Source organism: Monodelphis domestica, chromosome 1 (assembly GCF_027887165.1).
Source record: "Monodelphis domestica isolate mMonDom1 chromosome 1, mMonDom1.pri, whole genome shotgun sequence".
NCBI classification, from domain to species: domain Eukaryota; kingdom Metazoa; phylum Chordata; class Mammalia; order Didelphimorphia; family Didelphidae; genus Monodelphis; species Monodelphis domestica.
Window position 1 is genome coordinate 598648945 of NC_077227.1, and position 17869 is coordinate 598666813.

General features: G+C 41.5%; 1 protein-coding gene across 4 annotated transcripts in view; it reads left to right on the forward strand.

Moving 5' to 3' along the window:
• Positions 1–8680, forward strand: part of ZNF395 (zinc finger protein 395) — a 64258-nt gene extending 55578 nt beyond the window's left edge. For all 4 annotated transcript variants that reach the window (XM_016423996.2, XM_007476519.3, XM_001373606.5 and 1 more), the window contains exons 8-10: positions 1018–1110; positions 3676–3779; positions 4550–8680. In XM_016423996.2, the coding sequence (XP_016279482.1) occupies positions 1018–1110; positions 3676–3779; positions 4550–4661 (309 nt within the window). In that variant the 3' untranslated portion in view covers positions 4662–8680. The remainder of the gene's footprint in view (positions 1–1017; positions 1111–3675; positions 3780–4549) is intronic.
• Positions 8681–17869: the final 9189 nt, after the last annotated feature.

Genomic DNA, 17869 nt, shown 5'->3' on the forward strand with positions numbered 1-17869 from the left:
TCCATAATGCCAGCCCATCTTCTGACTTAGAGAAAAACTATAAGCTTTTGTCCAAACAATTCCCTGTAAAAAGTGAAAAATACGCAAAGGTGGGATGTATTGCATGCTGTTCTTGGCGATTCTAAATGTTCCAGGCTCCTGTGGGGATCCTGTCTGTTCTCTTAGTGTTGTCTTGTTAGTCACTTAGCTGTGTGTGGTAGAGGTTACGTACGGGTTAGATTCCAAGATAAAAAAAAAGAAAAACTACTTCCCAGATTATTTTGAGGATAAAATGAGATAATTGCAAAAAGCTTAGCCCAGGAGCAGCTGGCTGACTGAGTGGATGGAGAACCAGATCTAGAGATGGGAGGTCCTGGATCCAAATCTGGCCTTAGACGCTTCCTAGCTGTGTGACTCTGGATAAGTCACTTAACCCCCATGGCCTAGCCCTTATCAACAATTCTGCCTTAAAACCAATACATAGTATTGAGTCTAAGACAGAAGGTAAGGGTTAAAAAAAAAATAAACCCTAGCGCAGTCAGTGCCTGGCACATAGCAAGCACTTACTACATCACTCCCTTCTTCTCAGGGTCTTCATGTAGTTCAGCGAATGTTAGCCCTGCAGCCTGCAAGTACGTGCATGCGATCAGACTAGCTAGCTGTGCGACCGTGGTCAAGCCACTGACCCTTTTGGACCTCGTGTTCTTTCCCTCTGAAATGGAGATCATTCTGTTGTGGTCTCTACCTCACAGGGCGCCTGTGTGAAAGGCACTTTGTTATCCCTAAAGAGTGACAGACACATGACATAGGGATAGTGCTGGTGGTGGAGGGTGTTCAGCTGTATACATTCTGTGGCTTTTAAAAAATTAATTACCTTGTCTCATTTCTCCACAGTGGGAGTAATATGGAAATTGGTTAGGAATAACTGGTTTTGAAAGTTTCTCTAGATTTAGCATTTGCTAGGTTAACTTGATTATTACATATATGTTTAACTTGGTCATAATAACATCAATTTAATTTTTTTCCCTCCTCTCTCAGGCACTACCATCAATCCAGATCCCAGTATCTCCACACATATACACCAGCATTAGCTGGGCTGCTGCCACTTCCACTATCCCATCCCTCTCTCCGGTAAGTCCCACGTGGTCCTAAGGCAACTGTTAGGTGTCTGGAAGATGGGAGAGGGCTCCTTCAACGTCATACTCATGCAGGGGATATCTCGGGCAGAGAGCACCTGCTCCTTGCTTCTAAAGCACGAGGCCCTAGAAAGGTCACCCCATCTCTTTGCCCAGTATCCATCCCCAATGGGCCAGAGACTGTCTTGTTGTTGAGTTGTTTCAATCATGTCCCAATCTTCGTGACCCTGTGATGAGGTTGTTTTTTTTTCCTTTTAAACCCTTACCTTCCATCTTGGAATCAATACTGTGTATTGGCTCCAAGGCAGAAGAGTGGTAAGGGCTAGGCAATGGGGGTTGTGACTTGCCCAGGGTCACACGTCACACAGCTGGGAAGCGTATGAGGCCAGATTTGAACTTAGGACCTCCCTTTCTAGGCCTGGCTCTCAATCCACTGAGATACCCAGCTGTCCCCTGTTTTGAGGTTTTCTTGGCAAAAACACTGGAGTGGTTTGCCATTTTCTTCTCCAGCTCATTTTACAGATGAGGAACTGAGGCAAACAATTTTAAGTGACTATGCCCAGAGTCACACACTTAGTGTCTGAGGCTGGATTTGAACTCAAGAAGATGAGTCTTTCTGTTCCCAAGTCCAGTGCTCTATCCACTGCACCACCTAGATGCCCCATGCAGAGATTCTGTAGGAATTTATTCTTGAGAAAATCTTTGGATTAGATTTGGGATCAGAGAATTCCTTTGGCCCCAGATGACATTAATGGAGCTAGACCAGACCCATGAGTGCCAGTGACTGATCTAAATTGGAGGTTTCATCTAACTGGAATTGTTGGTAAATATGTAACACATTATGGTGTGTCACTCAGAAAAATGGTGAAGAAAGTGGAAATTTGGGGTTAGGCTTAGGGAGAGAAGAAAGAAGCAAAAGGAAATGAAAGGAAGAAGTTAGAAAAGAAAATAATGACTGACATTTATACAGTGTGTTAACATTTGCAGTACACTTTTTATACATTTTTCTCATTTGAGTTTCATCACAACACTACAGGGAAGATACAAAAGAGAAAAATGGGTATATATGGTAAAGAACAGTTAGAGAGGGAGCCACCTCTTGCTCTACTACCCCCAAAAAAGTAGGGGTGCAAAAGGAGAATACAATAACACTAGTGCCTTCTACACCCTAATTTAGAATTAAAATAAAACTTCTGAGCTGGTCATATTCATTGCTCTTGTTTGTAAGCTCTTAACCCATTCTAGAATGATAGGGAAGGAGAGTACACATCAGCAAATCTAAGAAGTGAGCCAGAAGAGAGATCAGTTTTGCCATATCTAAAATGAGGAAGGGTTGCAGAAAAATGTGGTTACTAATATGCTTTTGGTGGAATTGTGAATTGATTGAACCATTTTGTTGAATGACCTGGAATTATGCCCAGAGAGTTATAAAATGATATATGCCCTTAGACTTGGTAATAACCATTGTTGGGTCTGTTTCCCATTGAGATCACAGAGAAAAAGAAAAAGTTCTAAAATATTGATAGCAGCCCTCTTTGTGATGCAAAGAACTGGAAATCAAGGGGATGTCCATCAATTGGGGCATGAACAAGTTGTGTCATGTGATTGTGATGAAATACTATTGTGCTATAAAAAATGACAACCAGTTTAATTTTTAAGAAAATATAAAGACCTACATGAAATTATGAAAAGCAAAACAAATAGAACTGAGAGAACACTGTATACAGCTACAGAATTAAAGTTTGAAGAATAACTCATGAATATCTATGTCCAGAAAAAGAACTGATTAAAAAGAAACATGAAAGACTTTGTTTATAATATATATGGCATCACTTGACTTAAAAATTTATATATATATATAAAATCAAGAATTGCCTTATCCAGTGCAAGGAGGGGAAGAGGAGAGAAAGAGACTTGGGAATTTTAATGTAACCAACAAATAAATAAATTAGTAAAAAATTTTAAAAGAAAAGAAAATAAGGAAGTGAATCACTAAACAATTTATTTAGAGTGCTTCCAGATCTAGACAGTTTAACTTCCTCTGCCGGTCCTGAATTCTCTTCCTATCTATTCGATAGCATTTAAAGTAGGGCATTTTAACTTGGGGACCCTGGATAGATTTCAAAGAGTCTGCATTTAGATGAGGGAAAAAAGACATTTTTATTTTCAGTGATTGATTTCCATCATAATCTTGTGTTTTATTTGATGCATTTAAAAATATTTTGAAAATGGGTCCATTGGTTTCACCAGATTACCAAAGGAGTCTGTGATACCTAAAAAGGTTGAGAGTCCTTGGTTTAAAGGAATGCACTTCTCTTTTCACTTACCTTGCACTGACTTTTGCAAAATTCTGTTCTAGCTAATATCCATTCATTTGCATATGCTCACTAAAATATTACCTCTTTGTAGGGTGTAACCCTACAAAGAGATAATATTTAGTGCCCAGGAGTCAGTGTGGATTTAGTAAGTATTCCTTGATGCTTGACAATGTTAGCTAGGAATATGTATGAGTTTTACACGTTCCTCACCAAGGGCTCCTCTTTCTTTTTCTTGTGTTCAGGTCCGGAGCCGGTCACTAAGCTTCAGTGAACCCCAGCAGCCACCACCCACGTTGAAATCCCACCTGATTGTCACATCACCACCCCGATCACAGAGCAGCACCAGGTGAGATTCGTACAGTGACCCTTATTGTCTACCATCCCAACATTTGGAAGATTAAAAGCACAATATGGGTGAACTCTAGAGACGCAAAATAAAGTCCCTGGTAGCCGTTCCTCTGCAGTACTTCACAGATGGAGGACCTGATTAAGAACTTAGTTTATTCTTTTGTTAACCACCTCTCCCCCTACTATCCTCCAGTTACACACTTTAGTTGTAGCCTAGCTGAGATGGAATTTCTCAGCTCTCCAGGTTTATCTTTTAACCATCCCATTGCCTGACCTTTACTTGTACAGCCTTTCTCTTGGCCAGTCTCATAGGTCAATCAGTAAGTCAACAGATATTTCTTAAGTGCCTACTATGTACATTATGTTAGGCAGTAGGGATAAAAATACAAAGAACAAAATATTCCGTGTTCTCATGGAGCTTATGCTCAGATAGGGGAAGCAGAAGTCAATGCTCATTATCAATATTAAATGTCAAAATTATATATCATAGAAATTTCATAATATATTCTAATAAATAGTAATATTGAATATACTATATATGGTATCTTTAAAAATAAATATAATAAATATATATTTGTATATAATATATAATAAAATATATAAATAAAAATATAAATAAAAGTTAAATATCAAGTAGTTAAGTCATTACATGTTTATTGAGAAGGATAATAGCAGTTGGGGGACTAGAAGAGGGTCATACAAATAATGTTGCTTCTGTATTTTGATCACAAATGCCTGCTTTTCTTTACTTCTCTTTTTTTAATACAGGAAAACCCGTGGAGAAGCCAAGAAGTGCCGTAAGGTGTATGGCATTGAGCATCGGGACCAGTGGTGCACAGCTTGTCGGTGGAAAAAGGCCTGTCAACGGTTCCTGGATTGAACTTGTTGAACCTGCTCATCTTCTTACTTCCCTGGCCCCAGAGCCTACCCCTCAGGCCCTGACCTGGCAGCCTAGAGGAGGAGGTGATGCAGGAGAGTCTCCTGAGCCTCCAGCAGCAACCTAAAGATTCAAGTTCAGATTTTGAGTGTGGGATGTATTGGTCAAGGTTTAACTTTTTTCCCTTTTTTCTTTTTTTTTCTGGGGATGCTTTATTTTGTTTTTGGCAACTCAAAGGAAATGAGAGAATTTTTCCTTCCTATTGGTCACAGAAAACAGGAGAATGTCAGAGCCAGTGATTAGTGTGCTCTGTAGTGACCCAGAGACCAAAGAATTATTTTCTTTTTTCCTTCTGCTATTTCTCCCCCCTATGCTGGGGCAGATTCTTCTGATGCTCATGGAAGGAGCAGCTCTGTTGATACTGCTGCTGAGTTGACAGAGTCTCTCAGAAATTGGACTTCTTGGTGCCCAGTAGAGGCAGGATGAATTTTTTAAAAAGTGACTCCACTGGCCTCATCAGAAAAGGAGGCTCTGATGCTGATAGAAATGGGAGGTCAAGAGAAAAGGGTGCTTGGGCATTTGACCAAGTGCATTCTTCGATCCATCAGACTTCAAGAGAAGAAAACATTTATCCTTTTTCATCAAGCAGCATCCATGGAAACAAAAGGACAACTTATCTTTTAGTCATACATCTGTTCAAGCTATTTTAATCTGGGTTTTTTTAGATTTTGGGTTTTACCCCAGACTATCCTATTTGGCTCTTGAAAGTCCTGCCTAATGGATTTTTAAGAGTCTCCAAACCAAGTTAGACTGGAGGGTAATAGTGACTTCCCACATTTCAAAGGGTGAATTGACACTACTTTGATTTTTTAAATGTTATTTTTCCATTTCAATGAGGAAATGCTGGAGGTTGTTCTAGCCTCTCCTGAAACCTCTACTGCCACCCAAAATGAAATCCTTTTATCTTTTACCCCTCTCATTATAGAAATAAGTCACATTAAAACAAAAGAAACCTTTTCAGGGTTTTTTGTTCTTATGTTTTATTTTGCGAAACTCTTTTCCCTTTTTGATCCTTAAGAGATCATAGTAGGTTTCTCAACTTTTCCCATTCTCATTGTGGACAGTTTTTTCCCCTGGCCTCCCATTTCTCCCAGCTGCTGGAGGTATGACTGGTTCTAGTAGGAAGGGGGCAATTGGGGGAGGATTAGGTGAAGAGAATAGATGATCAAGACAGGTGGCAACTTAGGAATGGGGAAAGAAATTGAGGGTCCCTAAATTTTACTCTTGTCTTATTCGCCTCCCTGAGAAAGAACAATTCTGATATCTAGGGTCAGCATCCCATGAATTCCCAAGCTTATTCAGTAGAACTCTTTATTCTGTTACCTGTGCTTTGTCAAGGCCATGTGGAGGCATGGGGCCAGCCACTGCATGCCATCCTTGAAACTTGCAAAGCCCAGTTCCTAAAGCTGATGGTAGGTAAGGGTGGGAGGTGGAGGGGCAAAGGGAATTCTAAGAGATGTGGAATGAGAGTTCTAGGACTCATGTGAAGGCCATGTGGGATGGACCTAGGGACCACTGGAATTTAAGTTCCTTAAAGGTCTTTGGGGACCAAAATCCTTAGCTGCAGTGCCTTGCTTCTAGAGGTAGATGAGCAAAAATGGTGTATTTGTATCCAAGATTAAGCATCAGGAGTTTGGGTCACTTGGAGAATCTGATAATGACTTGGCAGAGGCATGACCTGAGGGGCTAAGGAAGTAAGGTTCAGTTCTTGTGTCCCTCTCAGTTCCTACCTTCACTCAACCTATTTGACAAAGCCCAGATAACAGGCATATGGTATTCTCTGGAGTCTATCCGAATAGGCCACCCAGTACCTGGTTGCCGTAGGAGGAAACCTGGATGTACATTATAGAAGGCTGAAACTCAGGGAACCAATGATACCAAGCCGCCTCAGCTGGGACTTTGTTAGAATAGTGCCTGCCCCTGGGTTCTAGAGCGAGTTCTCACATCCTTATAAACACCCAGCCACCGAAGTTCATTTACTTGAGTGAACTTTCTAAAAGTGGGAGTTTTGCTTAAATTTTCTCCTAACAAAACAAAACTGCAAATGTAGCCATAGAGAGCATGATATAATGACTCATCCAGGCAAGCTGGACTGGGGTGATAAGGAGGGAGAGAGAAAATCAGAGAAAATGCCTTATGGCAGTGAAATATATTTTTGTAACTTTATAAAGTGCTTCTAAGTTGGAATTCTTGTTCCTGGTCAAGCTAGAAACCAGGCAAGGGGGAAAAAAAGGCAGCTTTCTTCCTCCTATGTGTCTGTTTTGGGTCAAAACTGAATTTGAGTCCAGAATAAAACTTTACCTAATTTCTTTACTTCCCTTTCCTCTGTATATGAGAAGAAAATATTCCTTGCTTATTACCTTGATCACTGACAAATCCCCCTGAGGCAAAAGGAACATTTTGAGAAATGGGAAGAGGTGGACCAACCATCCTCCCAAGGCCAAAATGTTCACTGGGCCTGTTCTTTAAAGACATCATTGGTAAAAAGTTGCTTCTCAGGGTCTGGATAATATAGACTAGTGAGGCATGAAGGTTATCCCTTGGTGAGTTGTTCTTCCAGTGACATTGGCACAGCAGAACAAATAGGAGGCAGGAGAAGACACTGATGGAACTTCAAGAATAAAAATCCGAGTCATTTTCAGTTCTGCTTCTTCTCACACCATTTTGGAGGTGGCATGTCTTCTGCAAACCTTTCTGTCAGTCATACCTCCATTCTCTTGCCATCGTGTTTGCTCTTGATATTTCATCTGCCCTTGGGGTAAAAAAATCTCAATTATTTCTCCTCTGTGGGGTTGGTTTGTGAGTTGATCAAGTAAAAAACAATGCCTCTTTGCTTCATCTCTGTCTACTTCTCAGCCTCTCCAGGTGATGGATTCTGATTGTTGGAAGACAGGGTAGAAGGAACACTTCTCAGTAGAAGGCCTCTCAGCATTTCTTGAGTGTGTGAGGTGTGACTTGGAATAATGTTGCTTTTTAAAACAAAACAAAACCTTAAATGTTCACGTGAACATTGTCCCTTTCAAAGGAATCACCTTAAGAGGTGATGCACTTGTTCCAATGCTGCTGCTCAAAACATTTTTGGAACTAATTCCCCACCCCACCCCTTTTGGCAGTTGTCTTCAGAGTCTCCATTCTTTTGAATATCAGCAGTGGTGATAAATCCTTGTCAACTGTGAGTGTGTTCAATTAAAAAAAAACAAAAGGCATTTAGAGCCATGCCTGGAAAATAAATTGGGTTATCAGGCTAGGTGTTACTACTTGTTTAAAAACAAAGTGTGATTATAATGTAATGAGAGAGAGAGAGAGAGAGAGAGAGAGAGAGAGAGAGTGTGTGTGTGTGTGTGTGTGTGTGTGGTCCTCATTCATTTAAAAAACTATTTAAAATACATTTTGGTTTTATATTCTCTGTATTGCCCAGTATATCCCTCACCTTCCCACTTCTGAGATCCAGCCCTTATAATGAAGAATACAAAATAAAGGGGAAGGAAGTTCAGCAAAACTTAACCATACACTGAAAAACTTTGCTGTTGTCTGTTATGTTCCACACCCATAGTCCCCCACTTCTGCCAGCCCGTTGGAGCCGGTTCTAAAGAAGGAATTCCAAAAATATTTTGAGCAGTGGCAACATCATTGAACTGATTGTATAGCCTCCCAGTTAAGGAGAACACTCATTTTAATGTGTAAATTCTGGTCCGTTTAAACAATCAGCTTTGTTCTTTTATAGTCACACCTTGTGAAATTATGACAACCATCTTAGGGACTTGTATTTACTAGGGGCAAGGAAGAGAAAAGGGGAGTAAATCCCAGATCTGTGAATTTGTCTTACTGGAGCTTGTTTCCCTTCCCAGCTGTCTTCCAAGTATTATTTTTATTGTTAAAAAATTTTTAAATGTGAAATGTAATGTTTTTACTGCAGCAATATGAAATATATTTTATAAGGAATAAAATGGAACATTGGCTGATTTCCTTTGTACTGGTTTTTTCTTGTCATTCACCAAAAAAGTAAGTGGTCACTGCCTTTGAACTGACTAGCAGATGCTACTTCCTCAAACTTTTTTAGCTCTATCAGTAGAATTAATGTAATTTTCTTAAGATAGAAGTAATTCGGGTCAAGTCATCTATATTCTTGGTCATATTCCCGTACCTCCTAGCTCCTAGGATCAGTAATGGGGGAATCTGAGCTAAAGCAATTAAGAGGAAATAATCTATACTTTTGGGAACTGTAGCAATTCAGAAGAGCTTCAGTTTACATTGGTAGGACTGCCAACACCAACAAAATTACAGATTCTCTATATATTTAGTAGTTTGTATTTAATAGAATTACTGCTTCAAACTGTTGGTCATGGCCCAGTAAAGGGAACTTGGGAGAGGCTTGCAGACTTTTTCCTAAGAACATCCCAAGTGTTAGGGTGGTCAGATTAAAAAAAAAAATTTTTTTTTTAATATCCTTGCCTTCTGTCTCTAGAATCAATACGGAGTTTTGGTTCCAAGGCCACAGTGGTCAGGAGGTAGACAATTGGGGTTAAGTGACTTGTCCAGGGTCACACAACTAGGAAGTGTCTCATGTCCCATTTGAACTCGGGACAGCCCTTCTGCACTAAGCCCTCTGGCAGCCTCGGGTCAAATTTAAATTGATGAAGAAAGCTTTCAGAGTCTGGAAAGTCCTCCCTTATGCAAACCAACATCCTGTAGTTTATAGTGTTGGTTGCTTGTAGCTTTGAGAGGTTGTGTCTTACTCTGGATCACAAGGAGCAGTCTTAGACCCAAGTCTTCCTGTCTCATGCCAGGTCTATCCACCATGCTGTAATGCCTCACCAGTGGCCCCAAAGGCCAACAACATCTTCATTGGAAGTGGTAGTGAGACTAGAAATACCCATGTTTGCAATTAGTGGGAAGTAAAAAAGAGAGCCTTATCCTTGTCTGCCCTTAAAACACACACCGTGTGCGTCTAGCTAACTACATATTGAAAGTGACCAAAGGAAGCTGTAGAACTTGAGCACAAATGAAATCGAGTATAGAGGAAGCCATCAGAGGAATCATCGTGCAGAAAATGTTTAAACTTGTTCTGTTCAAGATGTTTACTTTAAAATCTTAAGTAGGGGCAATGTTTAGGTCCTCTAGGAATAGTTTTTAAAAAATGGAATTGATGGAAGCATGTGAGAGTTCTAAAGTCCATTTATATTTTAATATTAAGCATTTTATGTAAAAGAGACTGATTTTGCCACAGAGCCCTGCTAGCTATATGGATTTCAAGAGAGATTAAGCAAATCAGAGAACAAGAACTTTTGGAAATATGAAAATAAGATTCAGCTTCCAAGAGAAACTAATCCAATGGTTTGTTAATGGAGCTAAAAGACAAGGAAAGTAAATGACTACAGGGAATGTTTAAAGCTGCTAACAAATCATGAAGCAACAAGCAGATGGAACATATTTTCCATTGACTCCTCTGCAGCCCTGAAGTGAGATTGGCTTCCGTTATTGAGAAAAATAGAATAAATTTGTAAATCAAGATTAGGTTAGTAGCTATTGATGAAAAAACAAAAAACAAAAAAAAGCAAAAGTGAGAAAAATATTAACATGTAACTAGGTAGTAATGTTCAAATCTTGCTCCAAAATTTCATTTTCCCCTTAAACTTGGTAAATAATGTTAGTAAGTGCCAAAACAGTAAGTTTAATAAAAAGCTTTATCAAAAAATCTAGTAGGATATTTTTTTATTTTTATCATTCATGTAAAAGAGAAGCTCTAATAGTATATGAATCTAATCACCTAATTAGACATGAGAATGACCCAGTAACCTTTTTAATGTCTTTTTGAAGATTAGATATGGGATGTATGTCTAGAGAAAATCTCATTTAAAAAGTCATATTGAAATAAATCTTATTTTGCTAAATATGGTTCTGAGTGACTTTTAAAGGCACCTCACATGATACATCGCTTCCATTGTAGAATTTGTATCCTGAAGTCTTCTAAAACCAAATTGAAAGGATTTTAAATGGATGACTGATTGTTATATTTGCCTCCATGAATATGGCACAATATAATCCCAGATATCTATTTACGAGTCTTGCTTCATGCCTTTGGTGTGGAAGGTTTCTAGAAGAGGAGTTCTCAACAAAGACTCCTTAAACTTGGGGAAAAAATTACACTTAAGTTTTGCTAACTTTTAACTGAAATTTTGCATTGCCTTCAGTTATGAATGTAATAGAAAACACTCAGAAATAGGCCCAAATTGCCAAAGGAGTCAATGATACATAAAAGGTTAAGAACCTCTTCAAGAGAGACATTAGTGTGTAGGTTAAACCTTACGTTATGCACCAATAAGTTCAAACAATTGTTAAGCATCTATCATGTGTAAGAGGTTGTGCTAGGGAGTGAGGGCACAAAAAAAGATGATACAACTTTTGCCATGGAGGGAATAAGCAAAACAAACAAACAAAAAAAAAAACCCCAAAAACCCCCAACAATTGTAGGCCTGACAATTTCCTGCAAATTATGGGGAACTCAGGCTTTTCCCAACAATTGACACAAGTTCCAGAGTCCCAAGAAAGTTTGGGGACAAGATCTTGCAGCAATTTAGAACACAATGGCAGAAGTTTGGCATCAGGACTGTTTTCAAATGTCCTTCTGAATCTACAAGGCAGTCTTCTCATCAACTTCCTCTTTCCTTCTCACTCAAAAGAAATCTGATCAGACAGAAGGAAACTGGCAATAATGACTCCAGTGGACACTGCTGAAGAAATGATTAGGAGGGTAGCACTTGGAATTTTTAGCCAATAAATGATGTGAGATCATTTCTTGGAGAATAATGTTATTTACTAACAAGGCATGTGGTCTGTTAATGAAGGATGGCTATTCTGCCTGCCTCTTCCTTATGGGAAAGACCCTAAGTGAGTCCCTACTCTTTTAGATGGAAGTATATCCTCTCTGAGTGTCTGATGGTTCTCCCATGGACTTCCCCTGGCAGTCCCCATTGGTGGTCATTTTGAAAGAGGCGATAGAAAGAGATCTCAGTTCCTCCCTCATTCTTCTTCACAGGGAGGTGGGTTTTTACCCTATTTAAGGAAAAGCCAGACCCATCCTGCTGTAGAATGCCTTAGGGAGGGAGGTCTTTTTTGAAGATAAAGGCTTTGAAGACAAAAGATTCCAAACCAATTTAGACCCCTTGGGTCTGGGCTATTTCAGCCTGACCTTGGAAAGCCAAGGGGATTGGGAATAATGAACAATTTCCCATAGAAGTGTTACTAATAAATAATACAATTGAATATTAATTTTACTCAAAAGGGATGATAAAATCTAGTCCCTTTCTTCCAGGGTTCGAAAAGCTGATTCTGGAAAGCCATGTAGGTCATAGTTGGCTCTTTGCCCCTTAGGTGGAATGCCTGGCCAGCTTTCCTAACTATTAATACCAACTAGCTGTATGGCTTTGGAGAAGTTATTTCATATCTTTTGGACTTTGTTTCTTCATTTGTAAAAAAAGGTATTTGGACAAGATGATCCCTTGGGGTCCTTTCTAGCCCTAACTTTTTACAGTGCTTTGATTCTGTCTTCTTACAAAGCAGAGCAGGCCAAAGGGGAAGAGAGCTTCACAGGTTTAATTGCTTTCAAGAGGCGTGAATAGTCTTTGCGACATAATTATAAATGACAGTAAAAGTGATTGATAGTTATAAGCCTGATTAAAGTAGTACAGAAGTAGTGATGAAATCTGATTAAGTGGTTAATTAATAACGTGAATTCAATTCATCCAACCAGAAAAAGTTTTAATTATAGAAGAGAAGGGAGAAGGATGAATGTGACCTTAGGTGAATACAGAAAGTCCAAAAAACACCGTACAGATGAAGTCACATCAGCATCAGTGTCAGTGGGAAGGTCCAATTCAGCTGCCTCCAGGGTGGGAGGAGGGGTAAATCCAGCACCCCAAGATAAGAAATGCTTGAAAAACCTGCAAGTTTCCAACTGGTTTCACTCCCCTAAAGAACCTTCCTTTGGAACAAGTATAGTCATTGGAACTGTCTGAAAAGGTGTGCTTAATTCCATGCCTCTAGAATCCTCCTTTTCTATGGAGAGGCAGGAGACAGCATTTCCCAGACTACAGCATCAGTAAAGTGGGGGGTGCAAAAGCCAGAATCCATGGGTTGGGAAATGGAGAAAGTGAGTGTAGACATTAAAGCACCATTAAGTGTTAGCAGAAATTATTATATTGATGGTAGCTTATATATTTGTTGTTCCATCATGTCCAACTCTTTGTGACCCCATTTGGGTCTTAGTAAAGATAATGGAGTGGTTTGCCATTTCCTTTTCTCACTCATTTCACAGAAACTGAGGCAAACAAGGTTACTGTCTCTCTGCCTCTCCCTCCCTTTCTCCTTCCCTCCCTTCCTCCCTCCCTCCCTCCCTCATCTCTGTCTGTCTCTCTGTTTCTCCCACCCCATCTGTCTCTGTCTCTCTATCTCTTTCCTTCCCTCCCTTCCTCCATATCTGTCTGTTTGTCTCCCTTCCTTCCCCATCTGTCTCTCTATCTTCTCTCTATCTCTCCCTCCCCTTCTCTCTATCTCTCCCTCCTTTCCATCTTTCCTCCCTCCCTCCCTCTCTTTCCCTACCCCATATCTCTGTCTGTCTCTGTCTCTCCCTCCCTTCCCCAACTGTCTCTCTCTGTCTCTGTCTTTCAGTCTCTGTCTCTCCCCCTTCTATCTTTCCTCCCTCCCTCTCTTTCCCTACCCCATATCTCTGTCTGTCTCTGTCTCTCCCTCCCTTCCCCAACTGTCTCTCTCTGTCTCTGTCTTTCTGTCTCTGTCTCTCTCCCTTCTATCTTTCCTCCCTCCCTCTCTCTCCCATCTCTGTCTGTCTCTCCCTCCCTTCCCCAACTGTCTCTCTCTGTCTCTGTCTTTCAGTCTCTGTCTCTCCCCCTTCTATCTTTCCTCCCTCCCTCTCTTTCCCTACCCCATATCTCTGTCTGTCTCTGTCTCTCCCTCCCTTCCCCAACTGTCTCTCTCTGTCTCTGTCTTTCTGTCTCTGTCTCTTCCTCCCTTCTATCTTTCCTCCCTCCTTCTCCCTCCCTCCCCTCATCTCTGTCTGTCTGTCTGCCTTTCTGTCTGTCTCTCTCCCTCCTTCTTTCCTTCCCACCCTTCCCTCATCTCTGTCTATGTCTGTCTGTCTCTCTTTCAAAAACCCTTACCTTTTGTCTTAGAATCAAAACTAAATATCCATTCCCAGGCAGAAGAGCAGCAAGGGCTGAGCGATTTGCCAAGGGGGCCACAGCTAGGAAGTGTCTGAGACCAGATCTGAAGCCAGGACCTCCTGGCTGATGCTCTATCCACTGAGCCCCCCTGCTGTCCCCCTTTTATAATTTTCACAGCACTCTGCATGCTGTTCTGCTGTGCACAGTATATGCAATTATGGTTTAGGAGGAGGATACAGATGTTGCGTGACCGATTGGGAGCAGCCCCGGCCCTCTGAGGCAGAAGCTACCACCTTGGCCACTGTCTCCATCACTCACGCTCTCTGTGCCTTTTCATCCAAAGGCTGTGCCAGCGAAGAAATGGCTTCTTTCGGCCCCTAGCCACCAGAGGACGCTGTGTGCCCATATTTCACAGCACTGCGATCGGCGGCTAGAGCAGACGGTTCTGAGCCGAGTTTCTGGTCCAGCCTTTCCTGCATTCCCTCATACCCATTTTACAGATGAGGAAACCGAATCTCAGAGAGGTTCTGGCTGTGAGCTCTGCACTTTGCAGGCCTTGGTGCGATATAAATGCTTTAATGAAGTGACTTGCCTAAAGCCACACATGCATATTGTGTGTTTGCGTTCTACCTTTTTGCACCTTCAGATGTCTTTTGGTCAACAGTAAAGAAACATTTCTAAAGAAACTCCTCATCTCTGCCTGGCCCTGGGCCCCCGAGCTGCAAAGAAAGGGGGGCACCATTCCAAGCCCAACTCTAGCCATTACAGCTAGCCTTTTTTTTTTTTCTAAAATAACCCTTACTTTCTGTCTCAAAAAATATTTTTAACCCTAACCTTCTTCGAATACTATGTATTGGCTTTAAGGCAGAATAATGTAAGGTGTAGACAATGGGGGCCACAGAGCTCTTTCATAGGAAGTGCTGATTCTAAGGCAGAAGAGGGGTACAGGGCAGACGATTTGGGGTTAAACGACTTGCCTATGGTAGCAGCTAGGAAGTGTCTCAGTCCAGATCTGGCCGATCCCCTATTAACCAGGAGGATTTCACAGAAACTCTAACATTGCTGGGTGGGCTCTCCTGGATGGATGAGTGCAGCGCCTCGTCCTCAGGGGATCAGGGCCTGCCTGCCCTGACAGTTGGGATCATTAAGGAATGGGAGCCACAGAAGCCAAACAGAGCTGCCAGGGGTCAAAGAACCACCAGGAGAAGCTTGAGACGCTTGTCAGAGCCCCAGGCAGGCTCAGGGAGCTGCTCAGCCTTCTTTGATTGATCTGTCTCATTTCCTCCTTGTCTGGCCTCCTCTCCTGCTTATCCCCATCTTATTTTCTGCCTGCCTAGCCAAGTCTCTTGCCTCCATCCTTGAATGACCAGTCTATTTACTTCTCTACCCATTGACCCAGGCTGCCTCGGATCCATTTGGAATAGAGCACCTCTCCTACCCTGCGGTCCATAGGTAGTTGATTTCTCTTCCCATCCTACCCTCTGCCATCAGAGCCGCCATTTTCTAAATTGAAGTTCATTCAGATGGAAAGAAAATGACCACCGGAATGGGATAAAGGTTTCTTTGCCTTCTCAGACTATATCTTTTAGGCTTTGAGGTATGATTTAAGGCAAAGTTATTTTTTTTAATGACTGAACAATGTTTATTCATTTGGTTAAATATTTCTTTCTTTTTTTTTTGGTAGATAAAATTCAGCTTTATTTTTTTAATTAAAATTTTTATTTAATTAATCAATTTAAAATATTTTCCCATGATTACATGATTCATGCTCTTCCCCTCCTCCTCCCCCATAACCAAAGCACAATCCCACTGGGTTTTACTTGTGTCATTGATCAATTAAGGCAGAGTTCTTAACCATTTTTTTGTGTTATGGATACTGAAGAATCTGAAGAAGCCTATAGACTCATTTTCAGAATAATAATTTTTAAGAAATCATAATGGAAGGAAATGTTACATTTCAATGAGAGGTTGGTGAAAATAAAAATATAATTTCCCCCCACTCAGGTTCACAGATCCCCCAAAGTCTATTGTTAGTCTCCTAAAATCAACAATCTCTGAATGAAGGAAAAACCATTTTCCCCCTGAGATATCTCCCTTACACTTCCTGAAGTCTCACCAAGTGGAGCCCTGTTTGGGTCAACTCAGAAGCTTACAGAGTAAGAGCTTGAAGTATTTTGCTTTTTAAAATTTGATCCTCAGAATACTTTGCTTGGTTTTTCCAGAATAAGCTTCTCCACTCTGTAGGAGAGGCACTAACACGTATGCTCTCTACCTCATAGGCTTATTGTCCAACAGGCTTTTGATAGGCTTAAAACACTATAGAAGTGTGAGTCACTCGATGGCCGTTTGTGTGGACACCAACATTTCTGTGTAGGGGTTGTGACGTACTTTTTGGCTAGTTTGAGGGCTTGCAGAGCCCTTTTCGGGGCTGCTCATCCACCTTTGGTGTCCACCTCTCACCCAGCTCTCATCCGTGGCTCCAAGAAGCTGTAGCCTATGCAGTCCTTGGCTAACCAAAAGGCCTCAGATATGTTGGAGAGTTAAGCCGTAGCTACCCCAAGCCTGCAGAGGAGGCGGAGGAGAAGCTTGTTCCTGGGGCCATGAAAGTGGTGGAAGCCAGCTCAGGGAGCCCTCAGACATGGAAGGCCCCACAGCTATTCCCTGCATCTCCAGCCATGGCCAGTTTTCTTGACCTTTGTCTTGCCACTGTACTTGGATGACCCCAAAAGAGAGAGCGAGGCTGACACATGGGTGTAACTCTGCCTCTCTTAAATCCAGTTTGTGTGTGACTCAAGTCATTTGGGTCCTCTTCTAGGACAAAGGATGACGATCAATTCTGTCTTTCACCACATGTCCTAAAATCCTGGGTCTTCCCAGACCACACATTCCCTCCCTGGCCACTACTATTTCCCTCTATTAGAACAGAAGTGTCTGGAGCATCTAGGTGGCTCTGTGGATTGAGTGCCAGACTACAGAGGAGAGGTCCTGGGTTCAAATCTGACCTCAGATCCTTCCTAGCTATGTGACCTTGGGCAAGTTCACTTAACCCCATTGTCCAGCCCTTACCTCTCTTCTGCATTAGAACCAGTAGAGTATTGATTATTAGACAGAAGGTAAAGATTAAAAAAAAAAGGAACTAACTTCCTTCTCCTTTCTCTTTCTAACTTTAGCACCTACTACCTTCCCCTTGCCTTAGTATCCAAACAGAAGGAGGGACTTTCCTCAGGGGAAAGAGTCACTGACCTTTGGTCCAAGCCTCTCACTGACCAATCTGAGCTGCTTAAAAAAATTCTACCTGTCCCTGTTTATTTTGATATTTTAGGGACTTAGAGAAGTTTTGTGCCGGGTACTATGCTAAGCACTTTGCAAATAATATTTCATTTGGTTCTCATAATAACTTTGGAAGGTAGGTGCTAATATTATCCCCATATTCCCTCAGGAAACTGAGGTAAACATAGGGTGAGTGACTTGCCTAGGGTCACACAACCTGTAAGTATCTGAGGCTAGATTTGAACTCTTGTGTTCCTGATCCTAGGCTCAGTGCTTTGTCTGCCATTTAAATCAAACAGCCCAGTCATACATCTTACACTATGAGATGGCATAGCTGTGAGACAGCCATTTTCATGGCAAAGTATGATGCCATGGAAAGAGGGGAACCTCGGTGACGGTGGTCTTCAGGCCAAGGCTGCAAGAATAGCCAATGGGCCATTGCTGGATGGTCCTATTTCTTGGTGCTTGACCAAACCAGGCCACCTGCTACTCTTGGTGGTATAGGATGCCTCTCCCCCTACCAGATCTCCTCCCTAGCCAGACATTTCCCTAAGACGATGAAGATCTTGGATTTAGGATGAAGGAGTTCCTGCTCAGGTGCCTCTGACTGCTTTCCTATTTCGTGTCACAGATAGGGAGATGCTGGCCTCCAACCAATGGTGCAAGTAGGAAAAGCCAGCATGAGGCATGGAAGTATCCAGAAAA